General features: G+C 37.8%; 5 protein-coding genes across 7 annotated transcripts; 2 read left to right on the top strand and 3 right to left on the bottom strand.

Moving 5' to 3' along the window:
• Positions 1-166: 166 nt before the first annotated feature.
• Positions 167-3513, top strand: dennd10 (DENN domain containing 10). 3 transcript variants are annotated; one of them, XM_084667201.1, is made up of 10 exons: positions 167-352; positions 574-643; positions 904-1100; positions 1223-1302; positions 1389-1537; positions 1659-1770; positions 1856-1956; positions 2099-2206; positions 2407-2501; positions 2647-3513. In XM_084667201.1, the coding sequence occupies exons 2-10, from the start codon at positions 598-600 to the stop codon at positions 2812-2814; spliced, it is 1056 nt and encodes a 351-aa protein (XP_084523327.1). In that variant the 5' UTR covers positions 167-352; positions 574-597; the 3' UTR covers positions 2815-3513. The 3 variants fall into 3 exon arrangements, with proteins under 3 accessions (XP_084523327.1, XP_084523326.1, XP_084523328.1); XM_084667200.1 differs by having other exon boundaries at positions 167-643; XM_084667202.1 differs by having other exon boundaries at positions 167-643; positions 2394-2501.
• Positions 3514-3672: 159 nt separating this feature from the next.
• Positions 3673-6782, bottom strand: sfxn4 (sideroflexin 4). Its single transcript, XM_084667203.1, has 14 exons — positions 6602-6782; positions 6439-6504; positions 6283-6345; positions 6170-6196; positions 5993-6047; positions 5801-5826; positions 5639-5692; positions 5483-5545; positions 5327-5395; positions 5069-5159; positions 4804-4919; positions 4639-4724; positions 4335-4452; positions 3673-4255 (listed from the first exon to the last, which is right to left on the bottom strand). Exons 1-14 carry the CDS (start codon positions 6638-6640, stop codon positions 4178-4180), a joined length of 951 nt encoding a protein of 316 aa, XP_084523329.1. The 5' UTR covers positions 6641-6782; the 3' UTR covers positions 3673-4177.
• Positions 6783-6830: 48 nt separating this feature from the next.
• On the top strand, positions 6831-9163 carry prdx3 (peroxiredoxin 3). The gene is made up of 7 exons (XM_084667204.1): positions 6831-6984; positions 7340-7454; positions 7599-7740; positions 7824-7959; positions 8162-8265; positions 8348-8513; positions 8606-9163. The coding sequence occupies exons 1-7, from the start codon at positions 6949-6951 to the stop codon at positions 8654-8656; spliced, it is 750 nt and encodes a 249-aa protein (XP_084523330.1). The 5' UTR covers positions 6831-6948; the 3' UTR covers positions 8657-9163.
• Positions 9151-16343, bottom strand: tm9sf3 (transmembrane 9 superfamily member 3). Its single transcript, XM_084667199.1, has 15 exons — positions 16147-16343; positions 14800-14995; positions 14531-14653; positions 13503-13663; positions 13340-13417; positions 13065-13196; positions 12778-12944; positions 12587-12681; positions 12340-12470; positions 12042-12181; positions 11719-11787; positions 11471-11617; positions 11249-11332; positions 10994-11070; positions 9151-10814 (listed from the first exon to the last, which is right to left on the bottom strand). Exons 1-15 carry the CDS (start codon positions 16240-16242, stop codon positions 10747-10749), a joined length of 1764 nt encoding a protein of 587 aa, XP_084523325.1. The 5' UTR covers positions 16243-16343; the 3' UTR covers positions 9151-10746.
• A 380-nt stretch (positions 16344-16723) lies between these two features.
• LOC146268384 (lysophosphatidylserine lipase ABHD12) lies at positions 16724-20588 on the bottom strand. Its single transcript, XM_084667291.1, has 13 exons — positions 20347-20588; positions 20092-20213; positions 19900-20005; positions 19617-19736; positions 19414-19444; positions 19274-19319; positions 18918-19047; positions 18639-18676; positions 18379-18458; positions 18115-18197; positions 17454-17532; positions 17154-17278; positions 16724-17068 (listed from the first exon to the last, which is right to left on the bottom strand). The coding sequence occupies exons 1-13, from the start codon at positions 20436-20438 to the stop codon at positions 17041-17043; spliced, it is 1080 nt and encodes a 359-aa protein (XP_084523417.1). The 5' UTR covers positions 20439-20588; the 3' UTR covers positions 16724-17040.
• Between the last annotated feature and the right edge of the window lie 52 nt (positions 20589-20640).

Here is a 20640-nt window from a genome sequence, read left to right as displayed (position 1 = left end):
AAAAACGCTTTGTTTTTAATTGAATAAATATAATTGAAGGTCCGTGAGTTGGATTATTATTTTTTTGTGCGTGTACTAGAGTTAGAGTTAATATTGTGTTGGATATAGATTGTTATTACACCACTACTACAGCAGGGGGAAGCATAGCTTCTTTGACCAGAAAGCGGCATTGTCATGTGTTAATCTCGTGTTCTTTTCGGTGCCATATATTAAAATGTCAACATTGACACATTTTAAATGTGTATTACTTTCTAAGGGCACCTTATACAAGTTTAAAATGTTGTTTGTTAAAATGCGATCGTAAAACTCAAATATTCAAATTTACCGTAGAAGAAGCAGATTCAGGAAGAAGGTAGGCAAGCTGGACTCAGAAAGTTGGACAACAAGCTATATTTACAATTTATTTACATCACTTGCACCAATTCGCTAAAGGAAGACAGAAACTTTTCAATATTAAATACGTTTATCTTTTTATTTAAGTTTGCGGGTGTTGACAATCACGTTCATCGTGTGTTAAAAGCCAGCTAGATAGCTCTACCCTAAAACATAATCTTCCTACATCTCCTGTATTAGATACTGTTCCCATAGGGATGGAATATGGCATCTCCTGAGGCACAGCTGATGCTAAGTGTTGGATTGATTGGTAAGGATTTTGGTAACGTAAAGTTTAGTGCTACTGTTAAGCGTGAATACCTTAACGATTGATACGTGTTGAAACGAAATCAGAAGCAGTAGCCTATACTGCTCTGCAGTCGGAATCACATGACTACAATGTGATTGAACTTTCACATTCATTCGACTAATGAAAAATGTTAAATCTTAGCTGTTAAATAAGACTATTCAACTATTTATCGGGAAAAATATTTGGTGTAGTGATTGCATACCTGTTTCGACCTTTCATAGAGAAGGATGTCAACGCAGACACCTTGTGGGTTTGGTGCTACCCATCTGTCAGACCCGAGTTGCGGGAGGTCTTGCTCAGCAAGTGCTGTCTGACACAGGGCGGAAAAGGGTTACACACTTTTGTTTTTGGCCAGTTCTGCCGAACCTGGTACTACATGTCCACTGTCGAAGTGCAAGAACCCACTGCCCTTAAAAAGGTAAGTATAGGGCCTCACAGGTACCATACACAAATACCTAGGTTTCTATACAGATGGATTACAAATAAGCCCATTACTTAATAGTTGATGACATATTTGATGAACACATTTTTTGCATTTAGGTCACCCATTTTTCAATGGTTGTCACATCTAAAGACTTCAACCCTGAAAAGTATGCAGCATTCAGCAGAGTACTATGCAGGTAAAGCTTGCACTAGTTTTTATGCTATGTCTCTTACAGCTTAAATCAAATTCAATGTCAACCATGACTATTTTACTGTTTGTCAGGATGTACATCAAACATGGCAGCCCAGTGAAAATGATGGAGGGGTACATTGCAGTCCTCACCAAAGGCATTTGCCAGAGTGATGAGAATGGCTCCTTTCTTATAAAAGATTACAATGTCAGAAAGGCATACTCTGCAGGCTCAATTAAAGGTAAATATCACACTTATAAAAAGATCAATTAAATCCACTTCAAGGAGCCAAATCAACTGAGAAAGGGATTCAAATGCACAGCTATAATTAAATAGTCAAATCTGATCTGATTATATTTCAGATGTGGTGTCCCAGTTTGGGATGGAGACCATCATACTGTACACAGCCCTTATGCTGAAGAAAAGGATTGTGGTCCATCATCCACGTGTTGAAGCACTTTTGGAGTTCACAAGGTGACTACATGGACATGCACCTTTTTTCTGCATGTTTACATTGTCCCTATTTGCAAATTAATGAGAAGTTATTTCTAATATTTAGAGTTCTTCCAGCCTTGATGTGGCACCGAAAAGACTGGTCCATCCTGCACCCCTATGTCCACCTGAGTGACATTGAGCTTGAAGATTTGAAGATGTGCACAGGTTAGAAAAGTTAATGGGTATCGTTATTGGAGATTCTCAGTCCTAGTGCTCAGTGATAAACCACGATCTGCATTTGGATTCTGAAAAAAAACATACTGAGGGGAAATAATTATATACACCCATATGCCCCCTTTCTGTGTAGGATATGTTGCAGGATTTGTTGATTCCGAAGTCAGCAACAGAACCGATTTGTTTGATGTGTATGTCAACCTCCCAGACAGCGAGATCACAGTATCTCATAATGCCAAAGGTTTGTGACTGTGCCCTTAAAAAATTTAAGTTAACCAACTTATCCACAAGTCAGCTCCTAACTAGCCGTACCGTCTCGTTGTATGGAGATATCAGTTGATTAGACTCAGATATCCAGACGTACATCTATGGAGGTTTCTTTTGGAACAAGTAGACCCCTGGTTACAGGATTTTGTGTTGAAATCTAGTTTCCTACCACAGAAGCCTTGGCTATGGGGAAGTTGCACAAGGACATTGGCCAATTCATTGTTCAGTCAGCAGAGGATGTCGACAGAACAGATGGGCAGGTTATCAAGGTGACATTTCACACAAATAATATTCTATAATCTCTTTGGTTGTATAGACTGCTTGACAGGACTAAAGTATGTTTTGTGTACATTTTGTGGCATTTTTATATTTTAGAAAACAATATATTCATTTTGTACTTAATTTTGTTTTCAGGACATTTCTGTGAAGACAAGAGAGATCCTTACCAATCTTGTGGCCCTTGCTGACGAGTCGGACAACTCAAAAATCACCCTGGACACTTTAAAGCGTCATCACCTCCCACCTGCAACCGAGAACTTCCTGTTTCACCTGGCAGCTGCTGAGCAGCTCCTGAAGATATGACCATCTGTCTTCCTTTACTTAACTACTGAATGCAATGTCTCCTAATATCAGCATGGGCATTCATCAATGTGAGAATGCATTGTGAACAAGTACTACAGACATAATTTTTCTTTCCAAACTCTTGAATTCCTTTGACAAGCTAATATGATATTTTATCTTTTAAAGAAGAGTAGCAGATCCTTAGAAAGTCATATCGATGTATTTAGTGCAAGTGATGTCATAGCGGAATGTGGCCATTTCATTGATCATTCGAGTAATAATAATGTGCCTACACTGTAGGTATGAGCAACATTCATGCTTAAAATCTCGTGCTAGTCCCCCAAGCACAGAAATGCAACACTGCAGTGAAAGGACAGTCTTGAAAACAAGGATGTACCTCTAAACATTCCATATACCTTTGATTATCTTATGATATAAATGTTTTACAAAATATATGGATAATGCATATTTTGCTACATATTTGGTCATTGCATACCGTATGCAATTATCATTACTTTCTTACAATTATATACATTAAGTAATGTTTGGAAATGTAAATTGCCAAAAGTGTCATAACCAATCTAATCCTCACACAGCCTGTTAATCACTTATTCACTGCTTGTGATTGTTACAATTATGATTGTTTGTTAAAAATGAAATTTGGTATGTGCTTTGTGCAGAACACAAAAGTGCCAAGTTTCTTTGTGGCTTATCCTACAATTGTTGCCAGAAGTTGTCTGTGAATTCCTAAGAAGCAGTCCAATATGTAAGTGCATAATTGTTTAAGTAGTAAGTTATTGTATTTTTCAGACATTTTACAGGCATAATGTGTATTAACAGTACTACTAAGTAGCTTATCACATTATTGGACACCACAAATTGTTCAAAGAGTTCATATTTTTCCAGCCCTTTACTAGTGCATGTTTCTTACAAATAAATAATGAGCAATAACAGAATTAAACAATCCTGCCAACATGAGAAACATCTTAAAAGATTAATTGTTGTACAATTGTATTTCATCGCTTGTATCCAATCGCGTCCTGAGGCATTTTGATTTGCACCCATTTATAATGCCCCTTCAAAGAAATAGAAGATTAATTGAGAGGTTCCAAACTAATACGCATTAGCAACTGGCCTGGTGATGCCAAGCTGTCATTATGTAACAATAATGTAAAATGTATTGTCTTCTCACTAAAAGCAAGTGTAATAACTCAACAATCAATGTTTTTCTTCATCAGTTTGTTACTGGGAAATATGACAAATGTATTTATCAGGTAAACAAAGCAGCCATAAACTGTGTCTTCATTTCATTGGTGTGATTCTTATTTCTACCCAGTCTACAGAGTTTGGTGATGATTTGATGTCAGGCCTTTATTATCCTTCCTCACAGCCCCCTGTGGTAGAATAGCTGGCCATCAATTGTAGCAGCCTGCAACTCCTTTTCTAGCTTTTCCCTTTTAATCTGTAAAACAAAATGTTTTATATTGAGTGTACTCCAGTGTGGCACATATAAGCACATATAACAGTTCTGTAAGACTTACAGTTCCAAGCTGAGGAAAGAGACTGAAGGATACTGGGATCATTAGGCCAAGGACTAATGCAGTGCTGATGTGACGAATAGGGGCAACCAACAGAGGGCTCCTGGTCAAAAGTTTTGCTCTGAAATAACAGTAAATTAGCACATTTTAAAATATACCAAAGATAACATTTATGAAAGGCTAAAGGCAATACATACAATCTGATATGCTGAGAATGTAAACAAATGCCTTTATATCATAATGCAAGACAATACAATAATAGCTATGTCCGTAGCAAAATTACAGAGCTGTTATAATAAAGACTCACGTTTTTGAAAAAAACACCAGGAGATTAGGAACAGCAGCCGTAGTGCCTAAAAGTATAGCTCTGGACAGAGCTGTGTCCTGCACGGCCTAAACAAAAAAACATAACATTTTAACATTTATTCTCATGTTTTTTTTAATGTATTTAACTTGAATGATCTTCACTTGCCTTTGCTCCAGCTTCCTTGGAGGTGCCAACAGCGTTTCCATTGGAATCAAACACCAGAATTCCATTTTCAGACTCCTCACTTCTGACAACACGCACATTAAAGTAGGCCAGGGCAACTACAGGATTACAACCATAATCAAGACACAGTAGATTAATATCACTCAAAATTAAGGAAGTGTCAGACATTGTTTGCCAGTATACTTATAACATGTATGAGGGTTAAGTGGATTGAAAATAGTTTCTTACATAAATACAAAGAACTTACCTGAGAGGGGCACTGGCAATACTGACCTAAAAAACACCTGGGCAGGTGGGTTGATCACGCCAAGGCGCTGTACAACTATTTGTGGAATTGCCTAAAAAAGACATGACAATGACACATTACACAACACTAAAAACCAAAGGCATTTGATATCCACTCTACCCTTCAATTGACAATACTGTGTCAAATAGTTTAATATAAGAAGTGGACAAATGACAGGACAACATACAAAAAAAAGAAGCTTGGTCAAGCTGTACGCACCCCTGCACATGTTGAATACGCCACTGATCCAACAAGCAATAAAACCTGCTTCATTGAAGGTTTTTTTCCCTGACAGTGAGACAACATAATCAATATAATGCATGGTACAAAACAAGGAAAACACGGTGGGACCTCTTGATTGAAAAAAAATAGTACCTGCTCAGCTGATGAGTTCCTGTTAGCAAAATTAAATCCAGCATTGTAACTCTGCAACAAAAACTAGAAAATGCATGTTTTGATTATTAATAAACTGGGCTGATTTTATGGTTTATCTTTATATGTGGAATAGATGATCAGCTGTAGATTCCTCACCTGCCAAAACAGAGCAGGTTTAACTCCACTATGTGGCAAAAAACTGGCCACAATCTGAGAATGGAACACACATTAGCAGAGTTAGCGGTTCTTGTTCATCAAATACTAAAAATATTACAGCTGAGTTCATAGTTAAATGTCCTCAATAAAATTGTTACTTACCAAAGGGGCTGATATAGGAAACAGTGCTGATAATAAAATATATATATATTGGGAAGATTACTTTAAAATAGTCAGGCATAATGCAGCAGTGACAAAATATAGTATCACTAGTATATCTTAATTAGGCAACCACACTTAATAAGCTTCCAGTTCAATAAATGCAGCATAGTTAGAGGTTTTTTTCTACAATACCTTGAGGACGAAAAACAACTGGTAGTGCAGCACCAGTATCAGCATGGACAGAAGACTGCAAATACAGGCACTGATAAATTCATTTAACTATTAAACAGGTACACATCAATGTCTTTCTAACAAATTACACGAATAATTAAAATAAATAAATATTGGTCATGAACTATCATCACTTACCAGAGAAAGCTTCCATGCATTCACTATCTAGAGAAAAACACAGACCAAGATGATGAACTTAACTTAATCAGTATAACGACACAAAATGCGTGGTTAAATTAGCAGTAAATTACCTTGTCATCATTCGGCAGTGTTTCCCCACTGGCAATGAGGACACGAGCCGTTTTTATTTCATCCTAAAAAAAAAACAATGATTACAACTATTTGGTTGACGCCACTGTAAGTGTCGGTGAGATAAATCCATCAACAGGGCCAGTAAGGATACTCACGTCGGAGGAGAGCAAATAACTTGGATCAAGAAGATCAAACCATAGGCGTAAACGACTAAAGAAAGACTGTAAAAGAATGCACATTTAAACCAGACATTAGCCGAAAATGTTTATCTCGGAACACTACGGTATTTTTGCCAAATATGTGTTGCAAATTAACTACCTTGCCTTGGCTTTTCCAATACAGCAAGTTAGGATCCATTTTTGCAACCAATCTTTATTGGTTGTTTATAACCCTATGGCATTATTTTACGGGAGTACAACTAACTGTTCAGTGGGGTCCTAGTCAGGAGCAGGACATGTGTTTGAGGTCAAGCTCTATTTACAAACTTCTTCCTGAAACAATCACGTGTTTAGTGGGCGTGTTTACACCAGATTCATGAGCGTCAAGCCAACATATCAGTTGCGCAGCTTTACGAAATAGGAGGGTTATTCAACAACCCTCTGCGCAAACCAAGTGTATGATGTGTAAAACTCCATTAAACTCTTCTTCTTGTCATATAGCAGAAAATGGCAGCCACCATTGGAAGACTACTGAGGACCTCTGTAAGTTCTCGTAGTCACCAGAAAGTAGATTTTGAAGTAAAAATTACTGTTATTATTTGTAATTGTCACAGTTGATTTTGGTCGCGTTTGATATTAGATGTTTACGCATATCTAGCTCCATTCAACGATTACTTTTTAACGGAGTCAAGTTTAGCATAATGGCTGGCAGCGAATAGCTAATGCTAGTAAGCAGTAAGATAACGTTAGTTGAATTAATTCCGCTTCTAGTGTCACAGTAAAACAAATATAAATACACATTGTTCAGTTAACAGTCTGCAAGATAACATTTAGAAACAGTCTGGCCATTCAAGTAATGCTCGATAATAATGCAATATCTGTGTTACTCATGCGTTAGGCAAGGCTTGCTACAGGAGTTAAAGTCGGCACCTGTCCACATGGAACATCATTAGTAAATGGCACCGCAGGAAGTCTTAGTTTTCCTGTTCTTAAAAAAGCCAGTTTTTCAACCAGTAAGTATGGGATGACGGTTGCAAACAATGTCCCACATATAATGACACATTCATTTTTAAATGTATACGTATATTTATAAACTAGTATATTGCTAGAGAAGTAGGCCTGCGAGTGATTACTTTTTGATTTAATCTTTCCTTTAGTCGCTTCCAGGTGGGCTCCAGCTGTCACTCAGCATGCACCCCATTTCAAAGCAACAGCTGTCCTCAATGGAGAGTTCAAGGAGATGAGCCTAGATGACTTCAAGGGCAAATACCTGGTCCTTTTCTTTTACCCCCTCGATTTGTGAGTGCTGTTGACTTATCTGCAGAAGTGCTTGATGTCTGTGTATGTTAAGGTATGTTAACTGGAGCTTTTTTCCATTTCAGCACATTTGTCTGCCCGACCGAGATCATCTCATTTAGTGACAAGGCCAATGAGTTCCATGACATCAACTGTGAAGTTGTGGGTGTGTCTGTGGACTCCCACTTCACTCACCTTGCATGGATAAACACCCCACGTAAGGTATGTTGAGAACCAGTCCATCATCAAACCCTAAATGGCAGACATATTGGTTGATAGAAGCAGAATGATGCTTACTTTTAACTCGCACACATCTCACAGCATTAAAAGAGGCAGAGCTTACATTGGTACATCTTGAAAATTCAAATTGAAATGACTTAAATGTCAACAGTATTTCTCTAATTGGTATTTTTTCCATTTGAAGACTGGAGGCTTGGGTCACATCCACATCCCTCTGCTAGCAGACCTCACCAAACAGGTTTCAAGAGACTATGGAGTTCTTCTAGAGGGTCCAGGCATTGCATTGAGGTAGAGCCTGTAGCTTGATGCAATTTAAGTTAACGTGTCAACAATAGACACATTCTGATGAAACTTGCATTTTACCTATTAGGGGTCTGTTCATCATTGATCCCAACGGTGTGGTGAAGCACATGAGTGTGAATGACCTGCCGGTAGGCCGCTGTGTAGAGGAGACCCTTCGTCTGGTGAAGGCCTTCCAGTTCGTGGAGACCCATGGTGAGGTGTGCCCAGCAAGCTGGACTCCAGACTCCCCCACGGTGAGAACACAGCTGACCTACAGCCGCTATTCTACCACAGCCTTACACTAATTGAAAACCATTTTTACAATATTGTTTCATGTGTCTTTCAGATCAAGCCCACCCCTGATGGTTCCAAGGAGTACTTTGAAAAAGTTAACTAGACGCCCATCCCACAACTGAAATCAAATGTATTTGGTGACACCGTCATCCTAGCAGTAGCAACCGGCACCTTTTCAGATTTTTTTCAGGTTTTCAGATGGGTAGTTCTAGATTTGCTACTTCTATGCAAATGGATGACTGGAGTCATTTGGCTAAGTTACTCTCATTCTTCTGGTTATCAGTGGGTGAATGCTAAGACTTCAGTAGTCTGTAATAGTTATATACATGTTAATTCTTTATAGAACCAAGCAAATTGAGATGCATTGTTGGATTTCAGATTATGGTCTAAATTCTATATGCAGACCTCTTACATGGAATTATATTATATATCTATACATCACAGCTGTTTAATTCTGTTCTTCAAAATATGACCATACAATGTCTCCACCCTCCCCCTAGTGTTAGTCTGGCTTGTAAAGAAAACAAATGTATAAAAAATGGTTCAAACATTCTGAGCCTGATAACACTCATTAATAAACCATGCCTATATAACCCCTGTACATAAACAAGTTTATTTTGTTTATTTTTTACAGCAAGTTAATATGCAGGTTCAAAATGCCAGACATATGGTACACGTGAGGTGCCAAAATCAACTTCAGTGAGGGGAAAAATTGAAATTAGAAAAAAAGGCATTGCCACTTCTCATACAAGGAACATACTGTATTTACACAACAAAATGGAAAAAAGCTTTTTTTAACACTCTGCAGCACTGTATGTAGCTATGAAAACATCTAGTTAAGTGTACATAAATTTCACTTTGTACAGTATGTTTGCAGAAATTCAGCAACTGCCTCATTCCATGACATTCACAATGATGTTTCAGTTTATGGTAACAAAAGATGAGAAAACAGCTGACCAAAAATGGAAAGCCTTTTAAAGCTTTAAATAAAATACATAACCAAAAGGACAGAGGTGTCAATACACCTCTTCTGGAAGCAGAGCAAAGTCAACAAAACTTGCCTTTAATTTCTGAACCTGCTAGAGAACAAGAGATGCACGCACCAGGGAATAAAAAAACAAAACAACTAAACTATAACCGGCAAAGAAAATACAATTTAATGAGCGATTCATGCAAGTTCAGGCAAGATGAAAGAATGCCCCCCACCCCATCCCCAACGCACCAAACCAAAATTGTTTTTGTTTATAACTGAATGATTCATTAAAAAAAACACCCTGTAGTAAATCTGTACAACCAAAATACATTTGGGATCTACATCTAAAGGTACATTATTAAGGTTATATACACATTTCCCCCTATCCATATATTATCTTTACAAGTAGACTTCATTCAAACCCAAACATTAAGAAAACATAAGACTAAACAGGGATTGGATCACATCAAACATCCATTTAAAACAATCTGTCATTTAAACTGTACCTCAAAAGCATTGATCCTGTTTTTATTGGTTTACTTCTTTTTATTTGTACAGTTAACTACAACAGAGCTAAAATATTTCTCCTTAGGTGGGATGGATGTCCACTACTGTATTTGGGAACTAAGATATAATTGTCAGTTTATGGAAATAGTGTCCACTCTGCAAATAACATCCAGATTTACCATGGATGAACATTTGATGAAAAGGTGTCAGGTGTAGCTGTATGTGGAGACCAACATACATGAACAACACGGAACTCTGAGTGACTCCGTAATACAAAATAGAATCAAAGCAGAGCATGGACGCAAACCCACCTTTCCAATATTCTAATACAATAGAACAAAGGCTTTCTATACACTTCGGCCTCTTCACTGAAGAGAGCTAGACTATACCATCAATAAAGATCTGTGTTCTCGGTGTTGGGTGGGACTGTTCGAAAGGTTTAAGAAGCCATGTTACATTTTCTCCACAATATTGTTTGAAAGAAGTTGATAAAAACAGAACCAAAGTTTATGTATTGTCTGCAAACATACTCTTGTTCATCAAGGTGGATTTCATTTTGCGACATCGAAATTCATTCAGAAAATGGAAAACTACATTTGTACAAAGTGAGATAGCACAATCTCTTCCTGCAAACAAAAAAATTATTTGTGCCCTCGGCTTCAGTTGGGAAAAGCTCTTAGGCTGATCCATGGATCTCTGTGGTAACTTGCTTCTTAGTCAATTTTCACATTTGTGTAGATCTTCCTCACAAAGGCACTTGTTCCCATATACCCAACAGCTCCTGAAAAAGTAAGGTACATAATGATTTCTAGATACTGAGTCATCAAAATTATTTTAGTTAGTGAAAACACTTCAAAGCCCCAGACATGAATAATAATCATGAATGCAGCTAGAATACTTGGCACCTCCCTGCCAGGCTGGGGGCCGGAAATTAAGTGAATAAAGGGCCACAGAACTCACCACACATGATTCCCAGGGAAGTGCTGAACACAGCCATGTAGCCAAAGTAGAAGGATGTCTGGAACAGACCATACATCCTGAAACAGACAGGGAGGATTTAGTGGTTAGTTACAGACAACAACAATAACTACAGTTAAAATTAAACACTGGGATTGAATATAATTATTCTAACAGCCAGAATATTTGCTTTACCAGTACAAATATAAAATAACTACTTTTCATGCATGAAATAAGGGAAAATTCAGTTGAACTCACTTAGTTTTGAAGAAGTAGTAGTAAAAGGAGTACATGTAAACATAAACAGCAGTGGATGCAGCAGAGAGGAAACTTGTCCATTGCCTGTAACAAAAAGACACGGAACATTCTATTTCAAGACACACAATCCTCTATTGATGAATTGATATTAATCTGCACATAACAGTGCCAATTTAAATACGGTGGGACAAGCAAATTGACTAATTATGATCCTTTACTCACCACCTGTAGTCTTCAGCATTGAGGAGAAAGTATGTGCAAACAATGGTTACACACACAGTCACGATGCACAGGATTACCAGGACCAGCATCATGAACCCGTACACATAGTAAATCTTGTAGGCCCAGAATGAAGTGAAGATGAAGTACCTGAAAGGTGAGCAGAAAATATACATTTCTTTATGTAATGTCTAATATACTGTAAATGTTGGGAATTGCATAGCCTATTGACAGGTGTAGGACTGGCTTACATTTCAATGAAAATGGAACCGAATGGGAGGATTCCTCCAAGGCAGACAATGACAGCCGGCTCCATGAACCTGAAAACAATTTGTTGATTTCTTATTGACCACAATTTGGTTTTGCATACACATGCAACCTGAATTTATTCAAAGTCAAAGCTGCATTCATAAGGCCTAAAAATTACATGGAAGATGTGGTCTGTCATTTATAGTCATATATACGTTCAATAAAAGAATAAAGGTCATATCTCATGAAAATAAAATTATTTTAGATTAAAGTTTGAAACAAAAACTCAAACAAATGACAACACGTCTTGTCAGTATGATCGTACCATTTCTTCTCTGGGATCGGTCTGGGCACAGCATTAACTCGACAGGGAAAGTTAGGCTGGCCCGACAAATTTCTTCCCAGAATGGTCCCCACAAGGTTTAGTGGCAGAATTACAAAGAAGCAGATGCAGCAAACAGCAATCTGAAGGGAAAAGTAGCAGATAAATTGATGAGAGCATCAAGGAAATACTCCTTTAGTGAATATTCCATGTTGACTTTTCCTGGAAAGGTTCATTTAAATGGGCTTCTTGCAGTTTGCGCAATCGTCATAACTGGAGGGGTTTGGCTTTTAATACTCACCATAGTACCAAAGGGGATGGCTCGGGAGGCATGGTAGTAGATGGCAATGAAGTTGATGAAGAAGGCTGTCCCACACACCATGGCTGGGATCAGGAAGGCTCCAATAAACATCTGTTTAATCCATCGCCTGCCTACACGATGACATGAATATATAAGGTGTTAGCTCAACTTAATTGGGTGTGAACTGTCATGTTTTCAAAGGAAAGTAAAGGTTTGGCACGTCGGAACTAATATGAAACCAACTCACCTCCTTGTTTTGCATACAAACTTCCACCAAAGTACCCATTCACTGGAGAGGTGGCGGCATACACAAATATGGCTGTGCTCAGCATGGATCCTCTCCTGCAGAGAAAAAATGGTATGTCACAGGGTTCATACAAGAGTAAGGAGTAAGATACAGCACCCATAAGGTTTTAATCCATTGTTTTTATGACTCACTCTGTGTACAGATCCTCAATCATGGCCACGAGGATGACGATAAAGGAGACAGAGAAGATCTGGCAGCCGGAGCCAATGAGGGAGGAGAAGATCATGGGGTGGCTGGAGGGTCTGAACACATCTCCATGGACCTGCTTCCACCCATACTCATCTCCTAAGTCCCGGTCCTATGATACAAAGTTATACTATCAGGTTATATTGAAGACCAATGACACACAGGAGGATTTGACATTGTTACTGCAAATAATATGCAATCATCAGTACTGTTTATAAAAAAACACAGTTACCATGTCATCCATCTCCTCCTCCTTGCTGTATCTGGCATAGTCTTTCCTGAGTGTTCTCATCAGGATCATGGATACCAGGCCCACCAGGAAAATCACCATCATAAAGGAGTTGAAGATGGAAAACCAGTGAATCTATATAATAAATGAATGAAGAATATATTACAAATGTTATTAACATTCAGAACATATCAAAACCCTTTCTAGCTTTCACAGCGGAGCAGATATTTGGCAGGCTGAGGATCTACATACATGCCACTGTAACAAAAGCAACTTACTCTGTGCTGGAAAAAGGATGGATCAAGGTATTTGTCAAACCGGTCCTCAAACTTCACGTCGGACTTCTTCCACTTCACCTATGATGAGATGGATGGTTGTGACTTCTTGCCATGTGGTACCATCCCATTTTACACAATGAATATGAAATATAACAACACTTACAGAATAAGACATAGCAATTCTTGTGTTTGGAACAAGCTTGACTTTGCCTTCACTGGTCAAGTTGACATCAACAATTCTATTTCCATTGAAGCCAATCTCCAGTTTCTTGTAAGTCCACAAGTAATGGTCTTCTCCATTTTCATCTGCCTCTCCGACAATTCCTGCAACACAGTCAATGCTGAATTAACTGGTAATAGCAAAGTGCTAGTATAAAACACGGCAACTGGATTTAGGGCCAAAGTCTATATTGATTCTCAGTGAGTAAACCATAAGGAAGTACTGAATTCCAATTGTATGTAATAACTAAACAAAAAGGCCTCTAGACCCACCTTCAGTTCACAAACATCCGGTTCAATAACAGATTAGAGTTGGGTATCGAGAACCGGTTCTATTTTAGAACTGGTTCCAAATTCCCAATAGCCTTGGTTATGATAAGACACTGCATTTTGATTCTACTTCAGTTCTTAACTTTACTACGAAGGGTTTTACGATTCCTTGGTGTTTTTTTCGGTACAAAAAAAAATATGCAAGAGGTTTCTTCTGCACTGTTGCGTGTTCTCCCCCAGTTGAGCCTTAAATTCCCCCATTCTCTTAAACCAGAATTTGATTAAATAAAATTTGAACAATATCCAACCCTATAACAGATACACCTACTGTATATAAAAGCATTATTGGTCATGGCTTTTGATTTACTTTGTCTACAAGTTAAAACAAATTTCAGATATGAGAAATATTTGGAGAATGAGGCACTGGTATGTTAAATGATCAATGCAATAAACTGTACCATGTAAAAGGGAACATACATAGTCAAATCCTACTTGAAATCTATAAAAGAAAATTGCTCATCTTCATTAGCTACCATTGTTAAATCAGCTTTACACAAGAACCACCAGTATCATGTTCATCAATGTTCTATGTCAACCACTAGCAAAAAAAGGTTATGATAAGCTCATACAAGAGCAAACAAGGTGTTAAAACTTAAAACGGTAGGTTGTAACTTTACAGGCCTGTAATCCAACATCACTCACCCCAAATAGGTAGGTCATCAATGTACATTTGGTACCAGTAATGGTTCTTGATAGCATACACAAAAGCATCCCGTTTCTCTCTGTCCAGCTCAATTTCACAGTATGTAGTTTGCATGACTTCATCTGTTGAGAGAAAAACAATGGTATAAGGTAATACACAAAATAGCACACGGATGGATTCCAATAATGAGTATGTATAAGACATGTTAATAAGACATACATTTACTGTAAATCTGTAAAGACTGACTTCATGGTGGAAAATTAGATACCTTTGAATTTGATGTCTAACCCACTGAATTCCAACTCCACTCCTTGCAGCGCCTCTCCGAGTGTTTCATGATAATGGCTAATGGTTTTTTTAGTGCCCACACAGAAGGGTAGGGAGAAATACTTGTACGTTTCTTGTCTGTTATGGTAAGGCCCCACTGTATTCATCCATAGAACCACCTCTTCTTTATCTATGTACTGTTGAAAAAAGAAAACATTAAATACATACACATACTGCACCCGTTTCACTTGTCTTTCTGGTTCCATGAAGCTTAAAGACATGTTATTCAAGCCATAATAACTATAGCATACTGTACAGACTCAAACCAAACTGTTATCTATTTTCTATTTCTTGATTTGCATACTGCGAACTTTTTTAGGTCATTATAAATGATTAAATATCTTATGTTTCAAATGTATGTCAACAGTAAATGCAGTTATTGTTGAACATGCATTCACGGGTAGACAAGCTACAGAACTGTTATGTATAATATTATCAAACACGCAACCGTTTATTCAATGTATGTAAACACAAAATTGTCTTAGAGCCTGTTTTTTATCAGTACTGGTCAAGACAGCAAATATAACACTGGATTGTGTTAGCGTTAGTTCTCCTGCAGCTAGCAGCAACCTGTAAAGTCGCTACACAAACTTGTCTTGACAAATCTGATAGAAATTGATGCTTCTATGGCTACACATCATAAACAGACGATCCTTGTGTAAGCTACCACCGTTAGAAGCACTCAACTTTCTCACACAACACAATGTATTTATATTGGGCTCCTGCAGAGGCTTTTGAGAGGGAGGCCTGAAGACCCGAACGCCTGGCTGTTTTCTTGCACTGACGTTCACATTGTGCGCTTGCTAATTACAGTAGTTTTCTTATGCCCACTAACGTAATAAGTTGGTTAAATGACAACATTTAAACCATATAGTTAAAGCAACTACAAGTGACTGTGTGCATGCATCTGGTTAAATCTGTGATGATTTCGAAATCCTTACATTCTACCTGTCAGTGCTAGCTAGTTAGCCATCTAGAAGCTAACATTGTCGTTAGCTAATAGCTACCGCTACAGTAACCCGACCGAGGTAGCTTACCGTCTAGCTAACGCGACACCCTAGCATGCTAACAAATCAGTTAGGGCAGAACTGTTTCCACTGACCCTTTGTAGACGGAGGATGTGACAAGTCACCAATTGCATTGCTTTAGCTGGCGATATACCGATACTTTTGCTAGTATCACAATCAAGCGAGTGTCTGTAGCTAACTACAGCCAAAACTGACCATTATTTCGGCACACGCAAGGCTTCCCATTTGCAATCGGCCTCAAATGTTCTTACTGTTCTTACCGTGTGTTCGTGTTCATCAGATTCGACCGGTATTAATAGCCCCGCAATAGAGAAGAAGACCATCACTGCAATCTTCCATCTGGAAGACCCCATCATTTTCTGGGAAAGTTTACACAGATTTGGGATGTTAGCTTTGTTAGGGCTATCCCACCTTCTTCCTGGTTGTATGACAGTGGCAGTTTTTTAGGATGCTTGCAGACGCATATGGCGTAAATGCCTCACACTTTACAATCGCACTCACTCCTGATTGATGAAATGATGTCACATGGTATGTCTCCTCCAACCAAAAGAAAAAACGTTGAGCAAGCTGTTGAATTTTGGAACTAGTGTGCTGCGCTGTCCACCACCTTCAGCCACGTCATCTGATTGCTTGAACTACATCGTTTTACCTTTGGTAAAGTGATTTTATGAAACCGGACTTAACTCACGCCACAACAAATAGGTTGATTATGTACATAGCAACGTTTGAAAACGGAGTTTTCCAGTGATCAAGACCGGAAACAGTACCTCTACAGACCTTCAAAATATATAAATAGATTCCTTGAGTCAGACATTCTCTCAGAAAAATAGTAATAAGTTATTTGTTTATAGGACACTTTAATTATTTTTTGGTATTTAATCCAGACACATCAAACTCCTTCAACAATAGAAGAGGGTTGCAGTTTTACCATAATGTTATTCTCAACCATATTTACACAGCATAATAAGTTGAATCCGAATGCTCTCAGGGCTGTAACTTGTTGACTACTAAAAGTTTGTTTAATCTGGTGATCAATGACACTGATACATAAGGGTTGCCTAGTAGTATAAAACTGTGCAGCAATATTTCACAGGCTGTGTTCTGAAATCATCTGAATCATGATGTCTGATGAGTCTTGTGTATTCACTGGTGAATTACTGGGCCAGTGACAGAACAAATTCCCTGTTGTGAAAAGGATAAACATTTACGTACATTGTAGGAATGCATAGCATTAAAATTACCACTTAAAATTTTAAAATGTTCTCACCGAATTATGTCTGGCAGGTGAAGGTCTTTGTATAATCCATTGTGCTTATACCCAAGGGATCCACTAAATGGTACCATTTTGACTTGATTCTTTAAGTTCTGGTTACTCTGCGCTATTTGATACAACTTTAAAGGAGTGTAAAAAGTAGCAGTTGTGAAGTTAGACAATATCAGAGTTTTATATATTTATATGAGAGTTTCATTTGAAGAGAGGCTAATTCAGCTTTAGAATTATGCTTATTATAAACATGAACAGATAGAAGACAAAAATAAAGACTTTGTTGATAAATGTTCATCTCACCTGCTCAGCCATGTGGATAGGGACTATGTGATCATCTTCCGCATGAAGAATTAATAGAGGACTCCTTATTTTTTTTAAACTGCAGAAAGACAGAAACCCAACTGTGATAGAAATATTATTATAAAAAAATATATAATTATTTTCAAAGTAAGGGTGAATTAAAAAATATATATATTGTGACAATCTGGCATGAAGCAATCATGCGGACGGAGATGTCTCAGTTTTTTCTAAGCAAACCGGTATGCCTTAAATGACAGGAATACTGTTTATTAACACTTTATTAACACTTTCAACTGGTAAACTGACCAGATGTAATCAATTCCCATCCCAAACTAGGTCATGGTGACATTACAAAACAGTCCCCAACACGTTCCTAGACATACAAATACCAAAACCCATACAACATGAAACACAACAATGACTAAAACGTGAACACAGCATTATGAAAACATAATTAAATGAAAACTAACAGCCCCAGAAACCCTTGCACTAATCAGCACATACTGTAAACAAATAGCACAACCGTTTCCTCAGGTTGCTACAATATTTTAAATGGTGCATGTTATGGTATATGGATCATATACGGAATTGATTTCTATATGTGCCTCTCAAAAAAAGGGCAAAAGGGCGGTGTTTGAATAAAAACGTACAATTCACTTACTTGTCATCATTAGGGAAAATAACATTGTTCTTTGACAATGTGTCCAGAAAAAAGTAATCAAAGCCTGGAAACCTCCAGTAAAACTAAGGGTGGAAAGATATAAAATATGTTAACAGACGGATGACATTAGAATTGGAACAAGTCCTATTTAACCCATATTTATGTATTAATATGTATTATGTATATATATTTTAATATATATATATATACACATATACACACACATTTTTATAAATATATACATATATAAATAATGTGTCTTACCCAGGTGAAAGGATGATGGGCACCTTGCTGTCGAACATTTGTGAATGCACCCTCAAGAATCACACCATCAACCACCACCCCTTTAAAATTTAAAATGTAGTTACATTCTCACTATCAGAAGAATAGTATTCAGGAAATGTATACTATGATCATTTATAACTTTTGTTCGGTTTTGTATTGTTTACTTTTTTTTGTGATGCCTTTCCATTTTGTAACTGAGAAAAAAAAAATCATAACGTAAGTAGAATTTCTGTACCTACCATGTTCCACTAGTTTGACTGCAGTGTTTGTGGCCACTCTGAATAAAGATAAGGAGGTGCATTAGGGGAAGTTACTTCAGGCCCTTTTCGATTATTCACACAAGTAGTGGTAGCCAGGGCAATCTCATTTTTGTTCATTTTGACCAATTCTGTATGCGTAAAAGGTAAGGTTCCAGGAAAGGACTTTTCAAGGAAAATGTGAAAAGCTCTCAATACAGAACCAGAGAACATTGATCATCCATTTGCTTGATTTTTTTTAAATAATGTATTACCACTGACCCAGTGCCAAGGGAGTGTCCCCAAATTAAGACCAGACTGCTACCGCTGTGGGCTTTCACCCACTGATACAAATGAAGGACATCAGTAGTCAGTCCAGCTTCAGTGGGTTTCCCTGAGGAATCTCCAAATCCTGACAGAATTTCCAATGTCAATGGCTACACAACTCGTATGACATAGTGTGGCCACAAGGTGGCAGCCAGTCAGATGGAAACCAACATCAGAAGGAGAGGTCAAAAATAGTAGAGTGGCAGCCCTACGACAGTAAAAATCTGAAATATCTTGGAGCAGTGTATCAAACCAAGCAAAAACATGTTACGTCATACAATAGCTTCACTAAATAGATTGAATTCACCAACCTCTGTAATCCAAAGCCAGAACATGGTAACCTACTGCACTCAGAACCTATAGACGTAGCAGCGGATAAATCACTTATTTTTAAATAGTAGGCTTATAATATGTAGTAGAAAACTGACTTTTGTAAAAAGCAGTCACTTACATTAGCTAGTCCCACACGGTGACTCGCTGCCCTATTTGAATGAACACAATGAGCACAGATATAGGTAACAAAGATCACAAACAGCTGTATAAGTAACTAACACTACTTAATTATCATACCTGTAGTGTCTTCTGAAAAAGTATTGCAATGTCTATCATATGCAATATGTTTAGCAAAGAATAGGCCTACAATCATCCTGATACCTTGTACCTCCATTTCCATGGAGGTAAATAACAATTGGACTTCCACCTCTCAAAGAGCTCTGATACCAGTCCAAGTCCTTCCCCTGAGCCTGTTTCCACTGATTTTCAGGAACTGTGTGCCTGAGTAAAATGACACATTGAAAATGGATTACATCCTGAATATTTAAATAGAGCACACACCTGGTGACAAATTGACACAGCATTAAATTTCACCTAAGATTATTAGCCTAGCAGTAGGCAAGGTGATGGACCACATAATCATCGTTACAAATAAGTAACTCACCATACACCCAGTGATACTCCTTCTTCAGGTGAAAGGTACAGGTTCACAGTATGATTTAGAGAAAGGTCAGCAGGTTGGCTGAGATCAGTTAAGAATGGGACCCTGACTGAAAGAGAGGAGCAAAAATCAGTGGGTTCAGTCACGTCTTCTTATTTTATTATGTTAATAGTAGGCTGATGTTTAAAATCTTACTTCTGTGGGAATATACTATATGTGTCAGCAAGTCAGGGGAGAGTCGCAACATTAAAGGCACGGATATGTATAAAACAACTAGTGCCAATAAACCTCTTTTCAACCACAACCAACAGCTGGAGCTGGGGAGAGAGAGAGGTAGAAGACGTTATTCCCAATTTAAATATTTGCTGACTTTGTTTAATTCATTTTGTGTCCATTGTTTCCAAAGATGAGTCTTAAAAACAATAGCTAGCATTTATTTAGAATACTTACGGTTTCACACTTGATGAGGCAACTTCCACAGGTTGGACCTTGGAGCCTGACGACTTGGAAACATCGTCACGGTCACTGGTCCTTTTCCTCATTTTGCTTTGACTTTTCAGCAACTAACAACTATCAGCTTTTTTTGTTAATTTGTAACTGTGAACTACAATTTTACAACAGTTAAAACTCAGACCATGCAAATGGGTTAGCTTACGAATAGACTGCGTCTTTGGGACGTGATCATTGCACTTACAACCCCAAATGAATCAATATCAACCAATAAGGAAATGATGCAAAGTCGAA

This window comes from Hypomesus nipponensis, chromosome 11 (genome assembly GCF_054491055.1).
Source record: "Hypomesus nipponensis isolate SF chromosome 11, ASM5449105v1, whole genome shotgun sequence".
NCBI classification, from domain to species: Eukaryota; Metazoa; Chordata; class Actinopteri; order Osmeriformes; family Osmeridae; genus Hypomesus; species Hypomesus nipponensis.
The sequence above is the reverse complement of the archived record's forward strand: the minus strand, read 5'-3'. Positions and strand labels throughout refer to the sequence as shown.